Below are 24,458 nucleotides of genomic sequence, written 5' to 3' on the forward strand. Positions count from 1 at the left end.
CTAAATTACTAAGTAAAATGACACAGTATTCTACCCCAGAATTCTGAAATAAAAATTGTCTCATTTCTAAACCTACACCTGAGAATGGGAGGCATGGCTCAAGTGGCAGAACACCAATCATCAGAGAAAAGGCTGAGCAAGAGCATGCTCTTGAGTTCAAGTTCCAGTACCAAAAAAAGCAGAGGGGGGGGGAGGGGGGGAGAGGAGGGGGGGGGGAGGAGGAGGAGGAGGAGGAGGAGGAGGAGCAGCAGCAGCAGCAGCAGCAGCAGCAGCAGCTCCTCAAATCCTAAGTATGTGTTTACCAGTTTTATGGTCTGGGAAAATTATTTAACCTCTCTGTACATCGTGTCTCCATCTATTGATAAGTGGAAGTGATACCAATTCATTCCTGCAAAAGATGTTTTAAACATCATGCCTAGTGGAAAGTAAACAGTAAAAAGCAATAGCAACAAGAAAAAAAAATCTACCCTTTCTTCTTACTTCAAGTAGAGCTCATTTATTTTGGAAACAAGATCTCTACTTCAGAAAATGGTATCACAAAACCCAAATTCACAGTTAAAGCCCCGCTACCACCAGTGACCACCACACTGTTACACATGACACGCTACATTCCACACATAAACTATTTCCAACAGCCTACTCTGGGCCTGGAACTAGTTAAACTATAACTAATGGAGCCAGTCAATTATCTTGGGGCTTATTTTATTCCCTTTCTCATAAAGAAGTTAATGTGACAGGATTTAACCGAAGTCAACAGTACGGACAGTTTCTTTAATGGATTTAATTTTTGGCAAGTGATGGCATACAAATGAACAAAAGCTGAATCATGATGATTTCATTTATTTGTTCTTTACGTATCTGATTAATAGACAATCGTTGTGTTGATGGAAACAAGACTCTATTGTTATATACAGATTAGGAATGTAAACAGCATTTCCCATAACCACTGACTTCACAAATTATTCTGAATGTTATTTCAAGTAACACTGAATGCAAGAAATGGGTAGGTAAGCAAAGAACTCTACTGCCCCCTACTGAAATAAGACCAAAAAAAGCCCAGAAAACTGAAGTATCTATGGGAAAGGAAAATAACCATACCTTGCCAAATACAGCACACAAACACTGAGACCAATAACTGAAAGGAATCAGAATATGCATCAAAGTGGTACAGAAAAGCTATAACCACCTAGCTGTGTGATAAAATTAGTAGCAAAACAGGAAAGCCTCGAGACAAAAATGCACTGAGAAAAAAGATACCAGAGTCAAACAATGTTATCTAGTGCGATAGCAAATTAAAACGTCACTGCAGGCTACTTTTCTTGTGTGTATGTTGGAAGCAAAAAAACAAAACGCACTTCTCAGAAACCATGCTCCTGAGTAAATTACGGCATTCTCAGTCCAACGGCTCTCCAGCAACACTGTCAAAACAGCCTCTCAACATCTGCACTGACTCTAATCCTCTCAGAAGTACTTCAAAGGGTGTTACTTTTTAAGACAGGTACTTAAAACAATTTTACCTAAAGCTGTTTCAGACAAACATCCATTTCATGACAGTTCTGTGTGTACTTCATGGAACTTTTGCCTCATAAACTAAGCAGTCATAGTTGTTAAACTACCTTGTAGCTAAAAAAAAAACAAACAAAACAACTCTCCCTTTGCTTTCACAACCTTCGTTCCTTCTCTTACCACCTCAACCCATCAATAATTTTTGAGTTCCCATTTCAGAACAGAGTAAATCTTTAGGGGAAAGTATGTGAATTGTTATGCAACTTCTGTAAGAATTACCGTAAGAACTGACACCGAGCATTCAGATGAAGTAGGAAGACTAGAACACTGGGTCGTAAGCAGGCGAAGGCGAGCACAGGGAAGCAGAGCTGCTGCTGGGGAGGGTCCCTGAGGGAGCAGGTGCCGTAGTCTAGCCGGCCGCTTCCCTACAGGTAGTGCACTCGGCATGAGTGCTTTGTCCAGGCTCCCTGATGTGTCTATGGGGAAGGAGATACAAGCAGTTGGAAACAAACCCACACAGGAAGGCGGAAGGCCGACAGGAAGTCTGCATACAAAATGAAAAGACACGTCCTTCACATTCGGGTGCTGCTGCTCTTTGGTCTGTTAATAACAACAGTGCGCCGGCCAGGCAAGCTTTAAGCTAAGACTAACGAACGTGCACTTGTCATCACCATTTAAAATTTCAACACGGCAGCACACAGAAACACAGAAACATACTCGAGCACACATCCACAAGCAGCGCTGTCACATCTGCACTGGCTTCTGGAATAAGGCAATGCTAAAACATGGCTGTCTTACAGAAGCATTATTCATTTCCACGGTCTGAAAGTACAATAAAGACGCATGGACACACTGTGCAGCTGGACAAAGAGCTGAAGGGGAGGAGCCTCCCAGAGCCCAGCCCTGCCGACGTCATGGGGCCGAAGGCACATCCAGTGTAGGCTAAAATGCATACCTTCCACGCGCTGGCCTGCGCATCGCTTGACTACCCAGTTAACATTCAGTAGTTACGAGAATAAAACAGGAAAGGCACAGTGCTACCTGGAGTATGCATGCATGTGTGTATGTATGAATGCGTATGGATGTGTATATGCACACGTGTGTATCTATGGGTATGTACAGGAGAATGTGACCATGTGCATGTATGTCTGTCCCTGTGTATGTGAGTATATGTTCAATTCCATGTGTGAACACATGCGTATGTATGCATGCATCTCCTATACCAGTGAATTCCAGGTCATTCTACAAAACCTAAGGAATGTCTTCCTTGGTTGATAGGCAAAGGGGGAGTTTCCAAACCATCCTTTCCTTCCTAAATCCCCAGTTAGCAAAAACATTACTAACAAGACCAACTTCTCCCCACCAAAAAGAGAGTACACAGAAAGGGGAAAGAAACAGGCACTAATTCCATTAGGAAATAAAATTAGTAAGAAGTCTGGCCTAAAAAATATAATAAAATGATTTATTTATTGATAAATGTTGGCAGAGCCAGCACTTGACCCCAGGAGCAGGCACTAACTACGCATTTTCCACACACCGAGTATCAAACGTCACAAAAACCCTATGAGATGGGTATTACTGCCATGTGACAAATGATGAACCCGAGACTTGGAAAGATTAAGTTCCACACCAGAGATCTCCGCACTGCGAGACTGCAGGGCGCATGTATCTGTCAGTTTGTCTCTTAGCCACTACATTTAGATTATCTTTTACGAAAATGAGGTGACTTTTTTGGGTCCGGTCATGGGGCCCAAACTCTGGGCCTGGGCGCTGTCCCTCAGCTCTTCAGCTCAAGGCTAGCGCTCTACCACTTGAGCCACAGCACCACTTCCGGCTTTTTTCTTTTTGCTTATGTGGTGCTGAGGAATCGAACCCAGGGCCTCAGGCATGCAAGGCAAGCGCTCTACCACTGAGCCACCTTCCCAGCCCCGAGGTGACTTTTTTGAAACACTGTACTAAACTAACAACTCTCACAGATAACAGGAAAACAAATTGCACATATAACAGGATACTCACGGGGCCAAGTTCTAAAATAAAAAAATAAAAAAAAAGCTAGAACTATCCAGGATGCAGTAACTAACTGTGAGCGTGCCAGGAGGAAGTGTCGTTTCCATGCTCGAGACCCATGACAAGGGACTCCGAGCACCCTCGGCCACGGTGATCTCTTTCTTCAGATCCTGCCATTCCACCTCATTCTCAATTCTATTCTGTTCCTCTTTAAATGACACAGAAAGTCTCGTTCATTTAGAGGAAAGATCATTCTCCCTCTCTTCTTAAAAAGGTAATCAACTACAATGTAAAATATGATAGATCGTTCCTATTATATCTGAAATAAGTATTTCTCTATATCCTATTCCACAACAACTCTTGATCTTGCATGAGCACATCCATGTTACTATAAAATTAATGATGGGGAAACCACCATGTGATGTTAAACTATTCTAAAATTCTATCTTGTACAAGCTAGGATTTAACCACCACCACCACCTTCACCACACACACACACACACACACACACGCACGCACGCACGCACACACCACAATCACTCTACACACAAAAAAAACCTACTTCAGGCCACCATCACTTGCGGGTATTGATTGGAGTCCCTCTACTTTACGTATGCAGTTTAAAACACAGAAGACTTAAGAGTTGTCCATAAATATCTAAAACTGCAATGTTGTGTACTTTCCACCAAGTTTTCTCCTTGCAAAATGTAAAGGATATTATAAAGTGTTCTTGTAAGAAGGTATCTTGCAAGATAAGCTACTTCTTCACACCGATACCTACCAGTGATATTAAAAAGCCTGACATTAAAGCGTGCCACAAATAAAGACCTACTGATGTGCGCCTTCACATGTGACAGATCTGTGTTGGCATTTCAGAGGCAGAGGATGAAGACTGTTACCCACAGAGCGCATGACCTTGCCAACACGCCAGGGCAGCGTCGCTCACCTTCGAGTCTTCGCTGCTCACCCCCAGCTGCAGCACCGCTTGGGGAGATTTTAGTTTTGCTTGAGCAGAGTGAGCCATTTGAAGGTTAAGCTGCCATCCAACCGTCTCCAGCTGGAAAAGACAAGTGCACATCGGAGTCAGATGGTACCGAAGGAAGAAAAGCGTCGACTGAAGCAAATTCCTGCCCCGCAGGAATCACCGTGAATGGCCTCGACTTCATGACAGTCAGTTCCAGACCTCTCTTACTCCACGCACGCGGCAACTCTTCCCCTTGGACTCATTAGACTAGCCTCTGGCCATGCCTGTCAAATTCAACAGCACATGCATTGTTCGAATATACTCCCTGCTACAAATAAAAATTCCAAGCAGCAAAGTCCACGAAAGAGTCACTAGTTTTTATAAAATTTACCACATTAATTTTTTGAATTAATAACCATTACTTTAAAATTAATACTTTTTTTTTTTGGGGGGGGGGTCTGTCATGGGGCCTGAACTCTGGGCCTGGGCGCTGTCCTTCAGCTCTTCAGCTCAAGGTGAGCGCTCTACCACTTGAGCCACAGCACCACTTCTGGCTTTTTCTGCTTATGGGTGCTGAGGAATCGAACCCAGGGCCTCAGGCATGCAAGGCAAGTGCTCTACCACTGAGCCACCTTCCCAGCCCTAAAATTAATATGCTTAACTGGGTACAAATTTCAACGAGCAAGTAGTATGTATTGCTGAAAATCTTTTAATGACTTCTCATTATCTTTCCAAAAATCTTTGCATGTAGGTAAAACACAGGGATCCCTCCTCCTCATTCCTACGCACACCACACAGCCACTGACAGCAGACTGGAGCCGGGCAAGGAACTGGTGTCTACCAGTTTGCAAGTGGTACCCAGCAGACCATCCTGGTGCGCCTTAAAGCTCCCAACTGTGACAGTAACTTATTAGAACATCTCCTCTGAGTGTTTTTAACAGCACAATGTAATCGAGTAAAACAAAATCAGGCAAGAAGGACTCAGTCAGCTTCCATTTCCTTTTAAACAGCATAAATTCATGAAACTTTACTAATTTCTCCAACCTAAAAAGCATGAGGATACTGTACAGAGTTAGATTCAATTTCCTGCAAATCTCAAGTCTCAGTATTTAGCAGTTTCACGAGGCAAAATTGCTGTAAGGCCCTGGCATGACCCTGATAATGGATTAGCAAAACTGCCTTAGCTGCACTGGGGACGAGTGCCGGCCTCACACCAATTTCCACTGGACCAGAATACTAATCACCGCACTCCAAAGCCTGCTCAACAGCCAGAACCACGGCAGTGACTCGGAGCCAAGTTGGAAAGAGAGCGATGAAAGTGCTATCTATGTGGGAGCGGATGCGGTGAGAAAATAAAGAGACAGTTCTGCGCTCTCTGGCACTCTGGGAGGTTACGGGGAAAGGGGGATAAGATCCATAATCCCTAGTAAGTAAAAAGCTCAATCTAAGGCTCTGATATACTGATCTTTCACACATGCAGGAAGCAGAGTCTCTGAGATCAGCCTGCCGCCGTTTTCAAGAGTCACACAAACAGTCCCGCTAATAAACATGTCATATCTCCTCTCACACCCAAGAGCATTTTGACACCAGGCCTGGGTTGAAAAGGCAGCTTCTGGGTTCTGATATGGACGATCTCATTTAACAGAAGCTATTTCCAGCATTAATTAATATACACTTAGACACTGCATAAATTTGGGAGGAGGGCGGGTAAGAGAGCAGGAACTTGAAAGCTGTGGTTAGTTCATGTCGGGAGCTATCACCAATGACTTGTCCCCAGCGAAGGCCTAGCCTTTCAAGATCTCAGTGTCTTTGTGTGTGTGTGAGTGTGTGTGTGTATACACACACATATATATACATATATATGTATGTATATATATAAAACAAACCCACACGAATGATTTGCTTTTCTGAGTTAGTAGTGATATACAAACAAAATGCATATATCAAAGGTTTTGAAATTTTAATAATTATCAACACAAGGTGTTCTGGTTAACTTTTTTCTTGAGTATTTTTCAATCATTTGCTGAGCACGTCAAGTTTTATCCTTTTTTAAAATAAAGAAAATGCTACAGAATGTGAAGGACTTGTCTGTAACCTTAAGTTTGAGCTATCTATGACACAGCCAATAAAGTTATCAAGTAGGCAGGCCTGGGGTAGAGGGAAAAAATTATTACCTGAAGCCTGAGGAGTAGATAAAATTACCAGGTGCATATGAACAGAGGAAAGAAAGAGAAGAAGGAAGAGGAAGAGGGAGGCGGGGCAGGTGATTAAAAAAAACAAACAGTAAGGAGTTAAGTCCTAATATATTGTAAAATGTGAGTAAAAAGCATGGCCAGAAAGGAAAAGTAGTGGATAGGGAGGCACAGGATTGTGGGCTGGCTTTTACACCATCTCAGATGCCGAGGACAACGGCAAAGACCAATCTGTCTAATGTACAATCTTTGCCCAAGTGTTCCGGGTGTAGCAGCACAGAAACACTTAAGAAAACAATTTTGATATAACGCACCATCAGAAAATCTGAGGTGCGCTTCACAAGAGTTACCAACACTAACAGATGATTTTAGGAAGGCTACCGCAATCAAGATTCACATGAAACAAGATTAATCAGAATTTCAATACACCGGAAGCAGGGAAGATCTCACAAATTAAATTCTATTTATAGTAGTAAAATGGAAATATACACATTTATAGCAATAAACTGAAAACAAATTATGCATGTCTTGGACAATGAAAAACTACAAAACTTACTAGCATAAATTGATAAGGCATCATTAAACTGACATATGTATCATGCATGTATCTGAAAGCTCTCAGAAGATACCATCGCTCCCTGAAGTAATCTACAGATTTAGTGTAACCTAAATTAAATTCCCAGTAGGCATTTTTTAAATATAATTGACAGGATAAAATGCAAAAGAGAAGAAGTAATTTTATTTAAGTTTGGATAAGTTATATTACCTAACTTTAGTATTTACAGCAATCAAGAAAATGTGGCACTAGCGAAACACAAAGGGGCTGGGAAGGTGGCTCAGTGGTAGAGTGCTTGACTCCCGTACATGAGGCCCTGAGTTCGATTCCTCAGCATCACATAAGCAGAAAAAGCAAGAAGTGGTGCTGTGGCTCACTAGCCTTGAGCTGAAGAGCTAAGGGACAGCACCCAGGCCCAGAGTTCCAGCCCCATGACCAACCAAAAGAAAAAGAAAAAAGGAAGAAAAAGAAAAAGGACACAGACCCAGGTATTAATTTCTAATAAGTGTCATTAATTTCTAATAAAATAGAAATAAAAATGAGCTGGGCGCTGGTAGCTCACGCCTGTCATCCTAGCTACTCAGGAGGCTGAGATCTGAGGATTGTGGTTCAAAGCCAGCCTGGGCAGGAAAGTTGTGAGACTCTTATTTCCAATAAACTAACCAGAAAACCAGAAGTGGCGCTGTGGCTCAAGCGGTAGAGCGCTCACCTTGAGCTGAAGAGCCCAGAACAGCACCCAGGCCCAGAGTTCAAGCCCTACAACCGACAAAAGAGAGAGAGAGAGAGAGAGAGAGAGAAATAAAAATGAAGTTATCATAAACCAACACAACTCAAAGCCAGGTACCAATGGCTCACTCCTATAATCCTAGTTACTCAGGAAGCTGAGATCTAATGATCACAGTTTGAAGCCAGCCCAGGCAGAAAAGTCCATGAGACTCCTATCTCCAATTAACCATCAAATAAAAACAAAAACAGAAAAGAAAAGCTGGAAGTGGAGCAGTGGCTCAAGTAGTAGAGCACTAGCCTTGAGCAATAAAGCCCAGGGACAGCACCCAGGCCCTGAGTTCAAGCCTCAGGACTGGCACAAGAGGGGAAAAAAGAAAGAGAGAAAGAAAGAGGAGAGGAAGAGAGGAAGAGAGGGAGGGAGGGAGGAGGAGGAAAGGAAGGGGGGAAGGAGGGAGGGAGGGAGGGAGAGAGGGGGAAGGGAAAGGAAGGGAGGGGAGGGGAGGGGAGGGGAGGGGAAGGGAAGGGAAGGGAAGGGAAGGGAAGGGAAGGGGAGAGAGAAAAAAAACCTCAAAATATATCATATATTAAATATAAGAAGACAGCTATCAAATTTCTAAAAGAAAACACAAAAGAATAATCTATGGTCTTACAACAGAGTATATTAAAAGCATAGCCCTAAAAAATAGAGTTCAGCTGCACTTAACCAAAACCTTAAAATTTCTGCTCTTCAAATGTCACCATTGGGGGGGGGGGGAAAGCAAGCAATAGACTGATAAAATATTTATAAGACACTGATTTAGCAAATGAGTTATTTTTAAATATACAAAAAAAAAAGATGAAGAAATCTGCGAAATGGTGCTCCAGGAAAGACAGCCTCCTCTCACCGAGGGCTGCCCTGCAGACCAGGCCCAGGTCCGAGCGGTAAGGAGTTGTTTGGAAACACCAGCCAATCTCCTTGCAGACCAGGATGACAGGAGGGTAACAGAACGCATTTGAGGACGAGGGAATGTCAGTCAACCAACGCTCTCAAAACTGGCAACACTCTGAAGGAGGACAGGGGTTCTGTTTAGCCAGTGCACATCCTCGAATGCTCTGACAGAACAAGAGTAATTCTGCTCGAAGCACAGCTCTCGGGCATTAGCAAAATCTTCATCCAGTGTGTTAATGGGGCTGGATTCAGCCACTTACTTACCAAGCTCGGAATACATTTCTGCTTCAATGAGACTGATTAAGGGTCTCTTAGATCTAAAGCTCTTTACATCGATTGCTGCATCAACAGCTAAATCCATCCCTTTTTTTCCATCTGTTTCAAGCTAAAGCAACTCGCTCTATATTCCCACATTTAAAGAGGGAAATTTTTAAGTGACTGGAAGCTAGTAGTCTAGTAAATTTCAAAACACATAAAAGAAATGAACCATGAAAAAGCTTAACGTAGATTAATAAAATGAAGACAAAACATTAGGAAATACAAAACACTGCTCACATCTTCCCTCCTTGCCATTTTCTGGACCAATCAATAGGAACGTTCCTGCCTATAAGCAAACAGACTGAACTTCGAAACAGTATACTCTGCAAAGAGGGGAGGGTGTGTACATATTCACACAACTACATTTATTAAGACTCTAGGATCTCCCCCAGTTCACTGACAACATCCCGACATTACTGTCTTAGTGGATTCACATTCAGTGATATGGACATACAATAAAAAGCAACCAGGTAAAACAAAACAAGAGAGTGGGCCAGGTAAACAAATACAGATGTGAAGCAAAATAAGGCAGCAAAGTACCTTAGGTAGGGGGCACTTTGAAGAGATGATCAGGGAGAGGCTCACAGATAAATGTCACCAGAAACCAAGATCTAAAGAAGGCAGGAAGACGGCCATATGGCCATCCAGGGAAGAGCTTCCAAGGCCACCACATCAGAGGTGTTCAGAGAGCCGGGTGGAGGCTATGAGCAGGTGAAGGTCAGCACACTAGTGCCAGTGAGTGCACCCAGGGGGTGCCGGGCACCAGGCACCAGTGAGAACTCAGACTTCCATCCTCAGTAACAGAAAACCATCTGTAGATTCAGGATAGAGTAAGATGTGCAGTTTAGAAGGGAGACCTGCAGTTTGGTATTCCTGACCTGACCATTGTGAAGGAGTAGCTGGCATCATTCTAACCTCCTTTAACATAAAAGTTATAACCTCTAAACCAAGTATTTTATGGTAGCTTTGTTTTTTTGTTTTGTTTTGGTTTCGGTTTTGTTTTTTTCCTGGGTTGTGGGGCTTGAACTCTGGGCCTGGGCACTGTCCCTGAGCTCGTAAGCTCAAGGCCAGCCCTCTACCACTTGAGCCACAGCACCACTTCTGGCTTTTTCTGCTTGTGTAGTGCTGAGGAATAGAACCCAGGGCCTCATGCATGCCAGGCAAGCGCTCTACCACTGAGCCTCCTTCGCAGCCCCTTTTATGGCAACTCTGAAGGCAGTGGAGAACCACTAAAAGCTGTCAGATGTTAACAGAAACTCCACTCAAATAACAAACACAAGAAAACTGAAATCACTTCTTGTATTTTATCAGAGCACAATGGAATAAAACTATAAATCAATAACACACATTAAGAATGAACAATAGCACGCTTTTGAACCATCAATGGGACATCAAAGAAATCAGGGCATATTGCACTCCTGGCGGGAATGTAAACTAGTGCAAACATTCCGGAGAGCCATCTGGAAGTCTTCAAAACACTCAGCACAGACCTTCCTACGACTCAGCCACGCCACTCCTGGACATCTACCCTGACCATCATGAGCCAGGATCAACATAGACCTTCCTACAACCCAGCCACGCCACTCCTGGACATCTACCCTGACCATCACGAGCCAGGATCAGCATAGACCTTCCTACGACCCAGCCACGGCACTCCTGGACATCTACCCTGACCATCACGAGCCAGGATCAGCAAAGACCTTCCTACGACCCAGCCACGCCACTCCTGGACATCTACCCTGAGCACCACGAGCCAGGATCAGCATAGACCTTCCTACGACCCAGCCACGCCACTCCTGGACATCTACCCTGAGCACCACGAGCCAGGATACCACAAAGACACCTGCACACCCATGCTCACTGCTGCACTATTCACAAGAACCAAGTTATGGAAACAGCACAGATGCCCCACCATAGATGAGTGGATTGGTAACATGTCGTACTGACACTCAAAGGCAATTTACTCACATATTAGAATAACAGGTCATTTACAGGGAAACGGATGGACTTAGAACAAATTATGCCAAATGAGGTGAGCCACGCTCAGAGAGACAAACAGCATACGCTCTCTATGTGGCCACTAGAGATAAACGTAACTGGACACGATAAGCTGTGCAGGACTGTAGGCATCCACACACAGTCAGTCTAAAGGAGGAACCCAAAGATGCAGCTCCTCCAAACATCTAAAGCACTACTCATCCACACGAGCTCCAGGAAATGGAAACGTGAGGGGCTTTTTGTTGTGGTGGTGGTGGTATGTTTGTTTTCTCTTTTGGTGATTTTGTTTGTGTTTTGTAGGAGGGGCGGGGGGGGGGGGGGGGAGGGTGAAGAAACGCAATCATGATGTTCAGTATGCCCCACGCGGAAAATGAAGTATGTAACTTGTAGGCAGGCAGGGACGGGTGGGGAAACCAGGGGAAAAGAAGGAAGGGCGGCATGGTCCAAAAGACACTGTGCTTGTGACCTAACTAGAGACGGTAACTCCTCTGTACAGCAACTTAGGAACAACAAGAAAAAAAAATGGGGGGAGGCGGGCGGGTCAGGCGTGGGGCTTGAACTCTGGGCCTGGGCGCTGTCCCTCAGCTCTTCAGCTCAAGGCTAGTGCTCTACCACTTGAGCCACAGCGCCACTTCTGGCTTTTTCTGCTTATGGGGTGCTGAGGAATCGAACTCAGGGCCTCAGGCATGCAAGGCAAGCGCTCTACCACTGAGCCACCTTCCCAGCCCAAGAAAATTATTTTTTAATGTCACAAACGAAAAACAAAAAAGAAATCAAGGGCAAAAGTTAAAAACTCCTAGCATTAAATGAAAAGAGAAACACAACTTACTGGAGAATCAGTGGGATGCACAGAGCATGGTTCTGGGAGGGAAGTTACACTTACACGTGCCCACATGAAGAAACCAGACTGGCTTCCCAATATGTAGCCACACAATGCAGCTCAGGCTCCTCTGGGTGATGGAAACACCGCTTTACTAAAGACAGTGACTGGAAATAATCATCTACCTATCCATCTATAAGAAGAGAGAGAGAGAGAGAATACTGAAGCCCACCAAAACTGAGCACTTACTTGTGTTTTACTGCAGGTAAGTTATGTTTCAAAAGGAAGTTTAAAAGATTGGCAACGGAAAAGGTCAGATAATGTGATGTTAGGAAAACGAACCCTCAAATATGTATTTTAATGTTTTTTTTTCTTTCATGCATGTGTTTCTAACGCATTTATAAGATTATTTCTTTGTTGCTTTGTATGTCCCTCCCCCACAGTGTAACCCCCGCTTTCACTATATTTGATGTCAGTATAACTTGTGGAGGAGATGGGGACAAACAAGTCGTTTAAGGATTCAGGTGGACCTGTTGCAACAATGAGAAGTATAAAATGTCATGTCAAAAACGAGCTTTACAATGTCGGTGTGGGGGGGGGAAGGATTGGGTGGGGGGGAGGGGGGAGGCTGGGAAGGGAGGTGAAGGGTAAACAAAGGAGGAGGCTGCAATGCTTGGTAAGAAATGTATGCATTATCCTGCCCATGTAATTGTAACCCCTCTGTACAGTATGTTCTCAAATAAAATTTAAAAAAATAAATAAATAAAATAGTTGAAAAGTTAAAAAAAAAAAAAAAGATTGGTAACAAGTTAAAAGTCACAACCGTTTAACTCAGCTAATTCAAGCACACAGAAAAACCATGACTTTGTGCTGAAGGCATGCCAGTACACAGACGCCCTTACTACATAATGTCCAAGTCATGCAGTATGTTTGGAGACTGACATGCATGAAGCCTGTCTGTCTGTCTGTCCTCTTTACAATAAAGCCACCCATTTCTCCTCAGAATTCCAAACAAAAGCCAGGCTCACATCTAATCCTAGCTACTCAAGAGGCTGTCAGAGAACCACAGTTCAAAGCCAGCCTAGGCAAGAAAGTCCATGAGACTCTTATCTCCAATGAACCACCAGAAAGCCAGAAGTGGCGCTGTAGCTCAGGTGGTAGAGCACTCACCTTGAGCTGAAGAGCTGAGGGACAGCGTCCAGGCCCTGAGTTCAAACCCCATGACTGACCGCTCCCTCCCCCCCAAAAAAACAAATTCCAAACCAAAAAATGAAATTTTAAAAATTAAAATAATAAAAGAATGTAATTTTTAAACTTTTAATTTCTTCTACTCCACAGAAATGACTGAAGTGATCATTATACTTAACAATACAGTAAAGCTTCACAATGGCTGAAAGGGGGTTTTTCCTACGGAAAACCATTCTTGTGTTAAGAACCTTGAGCATACAGCCTCCCAAGCTTCCCGAGAAGCTGCTGGAAAATAATGAAATCTCATTATATAAAGAAATGAGTTTCCACTATGAATAACTCATGTAATTGGTGAGGAACAGTAAGTTCCTCTCACAAGAGAACATCACACTGAACACATTCAACACAGATTCAAGGGAAAGCTCCTAACAGACACGGTTTTTAAGAAGGGGGTGTGTATCCTTTAAAGACAGAGCTACCCTAGTCAGATTCTGGTGGCTCCCACCTGTCATCCTAGCTGCTTGGGAGGCTGAGATCTGAAGATCACAGTCCAAAGCCAGGGCAGGCAGGAAAGGCCATGAGTCTCTTATCTCCAATTAACCACCAGGAAACTGGAAGTGGTGCTGTGGCTCCAAGTGATAGAACACTACCCTTAAGCTCAGGGACAGCACCCAGGCCCTGAGTTCAAGTCCCAAAACCAACCAAAAAAAAAAAAAAGGACAGAAAGCTACTCTAGATGCACTCAAAATATGCCTTCTATGTATTACTTATAACCTTATTTTATATTGGCACATTTCCTGAAATATCTTTACACAGTTCAAGAACTGTGTAACAAAAGACCTCAGAAAAAAAGGTAAATTGGTATTAAAAATGTTTGAAATGTCAGTATTCACTGTTAGCATAGTAGAAATACACGTAACAGACACTAACTACCATTTCAGGAATACAATTAAATACAGCATTCAATTTTTGTCTGGAAAGGATTGAAAGCTTCATAAATATTATAACCATAAAGACATTATAACCAAAGTCAAACAAAAAAAATGCTGTTTGAAGAACACTGCTGACAGTCAGCGGAACACTGATAAAAGAATATAAATTCTAATAGGTGGTGGTGACATTTTAGTTTCAAATCTCCAGAGAGATTAAGATAAAGTCTATTTTTTAAGGAAAAGGAGATAAAATTGAACAATCCTTTCAATCACATGCTTTAAAAAAAAAAAAGCTACCAAGGCTAGTCTTCAATCTGACTCTCCCAGTTATTAGATCTAAATAATAAAACACAGAAAGAGGTGTTTTCAATTCATCTTTGACAAGGATGCCACGCATATACAATGGGGGAAAAAATGTGGTCTCTTGAACAGTGCAGGAAAAACTATTTACATATCAAAGACGAAAACTGGATCCGTATCTTTATCATATACAAAAGTTAACTTGAAACTCTTAAAGGTACAGCGTGAGCCCGTAAAACTGGAAAAGGAAGGGTAGAGAACAAAACCAGCAATGCCTCAGCAAAGCAACCAGAAGCTCAGACAACCGAGCACATGAAAGAATGGGACTGCACAGGACAAAGAGCTCCTAAAAGCAAAGGGAAACTCAACAAAACGAAAAGGCAGCCTGCAAACCCTGAGACACAGCTACCAGCCACATATGTGACGGGTGGTTAACATAAAAAACATACAAAGGGGGGCTGGGAAGGCGGCTCCGTGGTAGAGCGCTTGCCTTGCATGCATGAGGCCCTGGGTTCGATTCCTCAGCACCACATAAGCAAAAAGAAAAAAAAGGCTGGAAGTGGCGCTGTGGCTCAAGTGGTAGAGCGCTAGCCTTGAGCTGAAGAGCTGAGGGACAGCGCCCAGGCCGGACCAAAAAAAAAAAAAAAAGATACAAAGGATTCGTCACACAGTTGCAGACAAAAAAAATTAACTCAGTTTTAATAATGAGCAGAGGCCCTGAACAGGCATTTTTCCCAAACATAAGCATGGTGGCCAAGAGATGCAAAGGTGATCAGTCTCATTTGTCATCAGAAAAATGAATGTCAAAACCACAATGAAATCTTGTGTACATGGTACAGTCTCGTCTCAAGACCACAAGACAGAACTGGCACTGATGGCTCACACTTGTAATCCTAGCCACTCAGGAGGCTGAGATCTGAGGATCATGGTTCAAAGCCAACCAAGGCAGGAAAGTCTGTGAGACTCTTATCTCCAATAAACTACCAAAACAGCCAGAAGTGGATCTGTGATTCAAATGGTAGAGTACCAGCTTTGAACAGAAAAGTTAAGAGAGCATGAGGTCCCAAGTTCAAGCCCTATGACTGGCACGAAAAGAAAAGAAAAGAGAAGAAAACTCTCTAGATATAGTAACATACTGCACATTTTTGGAAATATCTTTGGGATGGGAAGTCCTGTACCTTGTGAGGAGCCAGACTCCTCTGCCGGAACTTCTCCACTGTCTCCTGACCGAGAGACGACCAGACACTGAGGAAGGCTTCGACTTTGTCCTGCGCCAAGTGGATGCTCTGTAACTGCTGCTGGAAGGCGGCCGGCTTCACGTGATGGTACACCGCCTGCAGAGAGACCGAGACATCAGCACACAACTACTGCACATTACTGAAGTGAAGACATTTGCTGTTCCTGTGGACATTCTCAGCCATTTTACAACCCACAACATACACAGCCAAGGACTAAACACTACCACTACGCCTGGGTACTGGGGGCTGGGCTGTCGCCCTGGCTACTCAGGAGGCTGAGATAGGAGGACTGAGCTTCAAAGCCAGCCCGGGCAGAAAGGTCCATGAGACTCTTATCACCAATTAAGCACCCAAAAAAAAGCTAGAAGTGGAGTTATGGTTCAAGTGGTAGAGCATTGGACTTGAGTGAAAATTCACAGGTCCAGGCACTGAGTTCAAGCCCCAGTACCGCCACCATTGCAAGAGACTCTTAAAAGACCTAACTCACTCAAATTAAGCTCTTTCATTTTTGCCTGTGGTTTAAACCATGCCTAATTCAGTTAATTACCAGAAACTGTTCTTCCTTGCTCTATGTAAATTACATGAACTAAAATTTCATTGATTTCATTTCATTATTCAAAGTTCATAGTGGTTTTGTTCTTCAACTAACGAATTCTTTTTTTGTTGTTGTTGTTGGTTGTGGGGCTTGAACTCTGGACTTGAACACTGTCCCTCAGCTCTTCAGCTCAAGGCGAGCACTCTACCACTTGAGCTACAGCGCCACTTCCAATTTTCTGGTGGTTTATTGGGGATAAGAGTTTCACAGACTTTCCTGCCCGGGCTGGCTTTGAACCGCAATCCTCAGATCTCAGCCTCCTGAGTAGCTAGGATGACAGGCATGAGCCACTGGCACCCGTATTCAACTAACAAATTCTATAAAGTAAAACTTACCAATTTACCTTCGCTTACCAATGTCCTAAGTCATTCATTAAAAAAAAAGTCAAAGCATTAACCAGGACACCTGCTCTGTCTCTCACCTTCTACAGCAGCTTCCCCTTAAGCCCTGCCCTGAGCAGGCTGCCCAGGGACCTGGTTTCTCTACTGAAGCAGGATGAAGGATGTATAATCTGTATAAGGATACAGAAGGCTGGGGGGAGGAAGAGGACTGTAGTTCGAGGTCAGCTGGGCAAAAAGAATATGAGACTTCATCTCCTCACCAAACAAGCCTGGCATTACAGTCCATGTCTACTATAATCCCAGCTGTGAAGGAAATGGAGGTAGGAGGATCATGGCTCAGGGCCAGCCTCCCCCTCCCCCCCACTTTTAAGGGTGAGACTCTTATTTGAAAATTAACTAAGGCGGGGCTGGGAAGGTGGCTCAAGTGGTAGAGCACTAGCCTTGAGCTGAAGAGCTGAGGGACAGCGCCCAGGCCCAGAGTACAGGCCCCACGACTGGACCAAAAAAAAGAAAGAAAGAAAATTAACTAAGGCAAAAAAGTGCTGGGGTGGGACATCAACCCACAATCCACAATCACTGGACGGACTGCACAAACGACTTAGGATACCTTCGTATCTGAAAATTCTGAAAGCCTCTGTAACATTAATGTGATTTAACGAAGACTCAGAGTTTAACATATAAGAAAGTGCTGGGGGCATGGCTCAAGCGCCTAATAAGCTAAGGCCAAACCCCAGTGCTGCCCAAAAGAAACAAGGGGAAGGGCACGGCCTCCGTTCGCGGAGTGCCTAGTGCCCAGCCACCGCCTCCTGCAGCCGGCCAGGCTTACGCCTGCCCAGAAGGCAAGCTCAAATCTAGCAGAGGGGAAAGCGCAGAGGACGGCAGTGCGCTGCCCCGCTAGGAGGGACAGAGGCGCCAGGGGTGAAGGCGAAGTCGAGGCTGGGGCTGAGCCGTGGACGGGGTGAGGAGAAGGGAGACCCAGACCGAAGCTCAGTGAGGGGTGGGCAGCTTACTACCCCACCCTAGTCAGACACACCCCCACGCACTGCTCTGACTTCTCCCGTGGAATGTGCTTCCTCCTCCAATGAATTCAAGTCTTGCACAACTGTCTCGTGTTCGTGAAGTCTCAATTCACACGGTCAAATCTTTACCAACAACATTCAACTTTTGTGCAGAATCCAATAAGCAAAAATTGGGATTATTTGAATGTTTTACTACACTGAGATGCTTTTTTTGTTGTTGTTGTTGGTCGTGGGGCTTGAACTCTGGGCCTGGGCGCTGTCCCTCAGCTCTTCAGCTCAAGGTGAGCCCTCTACTATTTGAGCCACAGCACCACATCTGTTTTCTGGTGGTTTACTGGAGATAAGAGTCTCATGGACTTTCCTGCCCAGGCTGGCTTTGAACAGCAAGCCTCAGATCTCAGCCTCCTGAGAAGCTAGGATGACAGGCATGAGCCACCAGCCTCTTCTTAAAGTAACAGTCACGGCCTCCATCATCCACACTCAACAAAGCAGTGTCACAGATCCCACACCAACACAAATACATACTGACCCATAGTTAGGGAACCTGAGGCATAAAAATACCTGCTCTAAAATGAATGCTACTGTTTCAAGAACGAGGTGAAGATCTTGCTTCTCTAGAGAAAATGCGGCTTGAAGCTTTTCCTCCTCTTCTTCGCTGAAACTGCTCTCGGCCTGCAATTACAAAGAGCAACTGATTAGCATCCGTTCAGGCACCCAAAAGTCATCCTTAGCAGAAGACTGGTTCATTCATACACAACATGAGATCTTAGAGAAAACAGGCTCATCCATCTATGAGTGAAGAACCTGAAAGAAGGGACGAATCCATGACGACAAGAGGGAAGTGCTTGTGAGAGTCTGCGAGGCCTGGCCCGCACTGGAGAACTGCAGCAAACGCACTTCTCGGGACCCCTTCTGGTCATCATTAGAGCAGGAGCTCCAGGCTGCTGTGCCCTGGAAAAGTTCGGACGCCCAGGTGATTTCTCACCTTCCTTTTTTAATCTCTATTCGTGTTGTGCCTGCATTTCCCAATTCTTCCCTTTCATTTCCAGACATGGTTGAGTGTGCACACAGCCACTTCCGTCCCCAGCCTGCGTCTGGTCTGCCACGGTCAGGCAGGCCAGACTTCTCACGCGCACAGCATCGGGTACATGCCGTCTGCAAGCCTCCGTGCGGGGCTTCGTCTCCTCTCTGGAGCCAGCCACAGAGCTGCAGCTGCCCGAGCTGCACCTGCTGTCGCTGGTGTCTAAGTTCCCAGCTCCGGAGTCCGCCCCAGCCCGCTCCGTGTTGCCCAAGATGGCACGCTGGGTGCGGCAATTCAGGACACTAGAGAACCCTGGCAATTAATGCCAGCAGCTCCATTACACACAGTACCAAACACACACAATAAATCCTATCATGCACACACGCGCACGCACACGCACACACACACACACACCCCAAGTCACATATCATCTGTGCACACAAAGACAGGACAGGAGGGCAGCTCAGAGGACTCCACAGTGTATCCTCGGCCCCGCAACGCTGCCGACGCTGTTGGTTTCTTCGGTTGATTCCTACGAGGAGTTATGAGGAACCAGTCTGGACAAAACAGACACCCAGTGTGTGCCCATAAGGGGAAAGCCTGGCAAAATCAAAGCACCTAGCTGTTGACAGTGAGGGTGGCAGCGGCGACCCTCTTCACCCTGCTTGTCCCAGGCACAAGACAACTGGACAGACAGAAAGCACAGAAGGACGGACAGGACACCGATGACCACTGCTGGCCTGAAGACCCACCCCTCCCCAGCAGCACCCCTCCCTCAGCACCCCTCCCCAGCAGCACCCCTCCCCCAGCAGCACCCCTCCCCAGCAGCACCCCTCCCTCAGCACCCCTCCCCAGCAGCACCCCTCCCCAGCAGCACCCCTCCCCCAGCAGCACCCCTCCCCAGCAGCACCCCTCCCCCAGCAGCACCCCTCCCTCAGCACCCCTCCCCCAGCAGCACCCCTCCCCAGCAGCACCCCTCCCTCAGCACCCCTCCCCAGCAGCACCCCTCCCTCAGCACCCCTCCCCCAGCAGCACCCCTCCCTCAGCACCCCTCCCCCAGCAGCACCCCTCCCTCAGCACCCCTCCCCCAGCAGCACCCCTCCCTCAGCACCCCTCCCCAGCAGCACCCCTCCCCCAGCAGCACCCCTCCCCAGCAGCACCCCTCCCCAGCAGCACCCCTCCCCAGCAGCACCCCTCCCCAGCAGCACCCCTCCCTCAGCACCCCTCCCCAGCAGCACCCCTCCCTCAGCACCCCTCCCCAGCAGCACCTCTCCCCAGCAGCACCCCTCCCCAGCAGCACCCCTCCCCAGCAGCACCCCTCCCTCAGCACCCCTCCCCCAGCAGCACCCCTCCCCCAGTACCCCTCTGGAAAACCAAGCCTGAAATGGGTCAGGAAAAAAAATTCTGCCGGGCACCCATGGCTCAAGCCCGTCATCCTGGTTACTCAGGGCTGAGATCTGAGGATCACGGTTCAAAGCCAGCCAGGGCAGGAACGTCCGTGACACTCTTATCTCCAATAAACCACCAGAAAAACCGAAGTGGCGCTGTGGCTCAAGTGAGAGAGAGCTCGCCTTGAACTGAAGAGCTGAGGGATACCACCCAGGCCCAGAGTTCAGGCCCCACAACTGACAAAAAAAAAAAAAAGAAAGAAAAGAAAATTCTGTTTCTCAACCATTTCTTAGCTGACAAGCAAGCAGTCACACTAGTGGGGATTTTTTTGTTTCAGTTGTGGGGCTTGAACTCTGGGCCTGGGCACTGTCCCTCAGCTCTTCAGCTCAGGGCCAGTATTCTACCACTTGAGCCACAGCACCACCTCTGGTTTTCTGATGGTTCATTGGAGATAAAAGTCTCACAGACTTTCCTGGCTGGGCTGGCTTTGAACCGCAATCCTCAGATCTCAGCCTCCTGAGTAGCTGGGATGACAGGCGTGAGCCACCGGCACTCAGCCACACCGGTCTTTCTGTCCTCAATGACTTCCACTCGAGCAGCACAGTGCTAGCCCCTCGGAGCTCCCAGCTCCACCGACAGCTCACAGCTGCCGACAGTGTCAGAATAAAAGATGGAGCCAGGAGCCAGTGGCTCACATCTGTCATCCTAGCTACTCAGGAGGCTGAGATCTGATGATCACAGTTCGAAGCCAGCCTGGGCAGGAAAGTCTAAGAGACTCTCACCTCCAATAAACTACTCATGAAAGCCGGAAGTGACGATGCCCTTGAAATAAAGACAGAGGAGAAGCAAAACTGACAGAAAGACTAACGCTGACCAACAGCCAGCACCCGAGTTATCTATAGTAGGAAGAAATGAAATCAGAATTTTCTCGAAGTATGTGCCATACAACAGCAGCCCCAAAACTGACACCATCCAAATGCATCTGGAAACTATTACATGCCATCTTTCACTCAGGTATTTACCGTGAACACTAGTATGTTAGATACTCTGAAAAGCGTCATAATTGTTAAGAAACTAACTGTACTGAACCCAGAACTTCCCAAACACAGGACCAAGGGGAACATTATCAAATCTGCTGAGAAAACAAAGAATGGTACATCTCCCCAAGATTTCTCCAAACAGGAACGTGAGCTTTCAGTGAAATCGGAAGGAGGTGTCACAAATTTAGAGACATAAAAACCACACACCTTCAGGTGGAGCTTTTGAAGAATCCGGGTAAGCAGGCGCGGAAATCTTCCTATATCGATCTCGTTGATCAGTGACACGGCTTTCTTCATGCTGAACAAATGGGAAAGAAAGAGTTGTCTTTTTGGTTTTGGGGGTTTTTTTGTCAGTCACAGAGTTGAACTCTGGGCCTGTGCGCTTCTCCCTCAGATCTTCAGCCCAAGGCTAGCACTCTACCATTTGAGCCACAGCGCCACTTTCGGCTTTTTCTGCTTATGTGGTGCTGAGGAATCAAACCCAGGCCTCAGACATGCAAGCCAAGCGCTCTACCACTGAGCCACCTTCCCAGCCCCAAAGACAAAGTTTTGAAACGAGCTTTTGAATGCACTGGCTAGGGGTGTCTTCAACTATTCTAACGGCTGGGTGGTGTCGGTGAAACAAAAGCAGAATGGAGGAGAGCAGGAAAAAAAAATTTTTTTTAATCCAGTCATCTTGGTATTCACACACTCACACACACACACTCTCTCTCTCTCTCTCTCTTTCTCTCTCTCTCAAGCATTCTGCTGAAAACGTTTGCTGGGCAAATGTCCTCTTGTGCTGGTCAGAGCAAAAGGACAGGGGCAGTGCGTTGGTGTAACCACTTACACCAAAATGGAGCTGGGAGGAGGAGTGAGAAGAAGTGGGTGGAAATTATAGATGACTGCAGGAAAAAAATAAATTAATAAAAAACCTGAAGGAGGCCGCAGGGTGGGTGCTGGGAGGGGACGAGCAAAGTCCTCCGGAGTTGCCAGGGACACAACTTTAGAACCCAGTATCAAAAGAAGGAAGAAGGAAGAGGAAGAAGGGAGAAGCCCTACGCACCTCACCAATCAAGTCTTTGCTTTCATTCGTTCTGAACAATGAGTGTCCTGTTTTGTGAAAATAGTTACGGGAAACACCGGTCATGCAGAAAGGTGCAAAGGCAGGAGGTGGAACATTCCAGAAAGTCTTCCCAGAGAGGAAACGACAGGGAAGATGTTCATGCAACCTAATTCTACTCGCCACCGTGCATCCATATCTACCTATCTATCTGTGTGTCTGTCTGTCTCTCTCTGTGTATAGATTTAGGCTATCTCTCTGTCTGTCTGTCTCTCTCTCTCTCTGCATAGATTTAGGCTATCTCTCTGTCTGTCTGTCTGCCTGACTCTGTGTATAAATTTAGGCTGTCTATCTGTCCCTCTGTCTGTCCGTCTCTCTCTCTCTCTCTCTGTATAGATTTAGGCTATCTCTCTGTCTGTCTGTCTGTCTGACTCTCTGTGTATAGAGTTAGGCTATCTGTCTCTCTCTCTCTCTCTCTGTATAGACTGTCTGTCTGTCTCTCTCTCTCTATGTGTGTGTATAGATTTAGGCTATTCCTCTGTCTGTCTCTCTCTCTGTGTATAGATTTAGGCTATCTCTGTCTGTCTGTCTGTCTCTCTCTCTCTCTCTCTCTGTGTATAGATTTAGGCTATGTCTGTCTGTCTGTCTGTATTTAGGCTATGTCTGTCTGTCTCTCTGTCTGTATTTAGGCTATGTCTGTCTGTCTCTCTGTCTGTATTTAGGCTATGTCTGTCTGTCTGTCTGTCTGTCTGTCTGTCTGTAGGCTATGTCTGTCTGTCTGTCTCTCTCTCTCTGTTATAGATTTAGGCTATCTCCCGGTCTGTCTATCTGTCTGTCTGTAGGCTATGTCTGTCTGTCTCTCTCTCTCTCTGTTATAGATTTAGGCTATCTCCCGGCCTGTCTATCTGTCTGTCTGTAGGCTATGTCTGTCTGTCTCTCTCTGTCTCTCTCTCTCTCTCTCTGTATAGATTTAGGCTATCTCCGGTCTGTCTGTCTCTGTCTGTCTCTCTGTGTGTGTATAGATTTAGGCTATCTCCGGTCTGTCTGGCTCTGTCTGGCTCTCTCTCTATGTGTGTGTATAGATTTAGGCTATTCCTCTGTCTGTCTGTCTCTCTCTGTGTATAGATTTAGGCTATGTCTGTCTGTCTGTCTGTGTTTAGGCTATGTCTGTCTGCCTGTCTGTCTGTATTTAGGCTATCTCCCTGTCTGTCTGTCTCTGTCTGTCTGTCTCTCTCTGTGTGTATAGATTTAGGCTATCTCCGGTCTGTCTGTCTCTGTCTGTCTGTCTCTCTCTGTGTGTATAGATTTAGGCTATCTCCGGTCTGTCTGTCTCTGTCTGTCTATCTCTCTCTGTGTGTATAGATTTAGGCTATCTCCCGGTCTGTCTGTCTGTCTGTCTCTCCGTGGAGAGATCTAGGTGTAGACCTGCGCTCACTGCAGCGTGGCGAGTGCGTTTATACTTGCTGCGCGACCCGGCCTTGCTTGTCCGTCTGTCCGCCTGTCCGTCTGTCCCGTCAGGGGCGCTGCGGCCCAGGCGCAGGCCGCTGCCCCGGGTTCGAGCCCGGGTCTGGCCGCCGGCCTCACGTTACCCACGCACGCGGCTGCCGGGCCGCCGGCGAGCGCGCGGGGACGCCGGGACGGACGGACGGACGCCGGGCCGGGCTGACGCACCCCCCCCGCCCCGCCGCCCCGCCGCCGCCCCGCCGCCCCGCCGCCCCGCCGCCGCCCCGCCGTCCCGCCGTCCCGCACCTGGGGCTCTCCCTCAGCACCGGGGCCGCGGGCGCCGCCATCTTGAAGCCTCCTCCGCGCTCCGCCCCGCCCGACGCGGCGGCGCCGGACGGAAGCCCGCGAGGCCCAGGCCGCGCCGCGCGCGCACGCGCAGGCAGTGTGCCGACGGTGCGCAGGCGCGGCGCGCAGACGCGCGGCGCGCAGGTGCGCGTGCGCCGCGCCCGCGGAGGGCGGGGCCGCTGGCGCTGGCGGCCGTCGTCGCCCCGCGGGCCGGGCTGAGATCCGAGGACCGCGGTTCGAGGCCAGCCTGGGCGAGACTCACCCCGGTGAACCGGCAAACAGCCAAGAGCGCCGCTGGGGCCGAAGGGGCAGAGCAGCGGGCGTGAGTGAGAAAGCGCAGGGACCGCCCCGCCTGAGCGGCGGGCTGACGGTCGAGCTGAGCGGCGGGTTAAAGGTCAAGCCTGAGTGGCGGGTTAAAGGTTAAGCTTGAGTGGCAGGTTAAAGGTTAAGCTTGAGTGGCAGGTTAAAGGTTAAGCTTGAGTGGCAGGTTAAAGGTTAAGCTTGAGTGGCAGGTTAAAGGTTAAGCTTGAGTGGCAGGTTAAAGGTTAGG

The 24,458-nt window shown here is 46.8% G+C and overlaps 1 protein-coding gene across 1 annotated transcript in view; it reads right to left on the reverse strand.

Annotated features, from left to right (window-relative positions):
* Positions 1 to 23,978, reverse strand: part of Commd10 (COMM domain containing 10) — an 80,318-nt gene extending 56,340 nt beyond the window's left edge. The window contains exons 1-5 of the mRNA XM_042672506.1: positions 23,870 to 23,978; positions 21,286 to 21,376; positions 18,190 to 18,300; positions 15,614 to 15,769; positions 4,460 to 4,570 (exon numbers count right to left, since the gene is read on the reverse strand). Coding sequence (XP_042528440.1) covers positions 4,460 to 4,570; positions 15,614 to 15,769; positions 18,190 to 18,300; positions 21,286 to 21,376; positions 23,870 to 23,910 — 510 coding nt within the window. The 5' untranslated portion in view covers positions 23,911 to 23,978. The remainder of the gene's footprint in view (positions 1 to 4,459; positions 4,571 to 15,613; positions 15,770 to 18,189; positions 18,301 to 21,285; positions 21,377 to 23,869) is intronic.
* Positions 23,979 to 24,458: the final 480 nt, after the last annotated feature.

The sequence above is a fragment of the Dipodomys spectabilis genome, unplaced genomic scaffold, assembly GCF_019054845.1.
Source record: "Dipodomys spectabilis isolate Male_0828 unplaced genomic scaffold, ASM1905484v1 ptg000714l, whole genome shotgun sequence".
Classification (NCBI taxonomy): Eukaryota; Metazoa; Chordata; class Mammalia; order Rodentia; family Heteromyidae; genus Dipodomys; species Dipodomys spectabilis.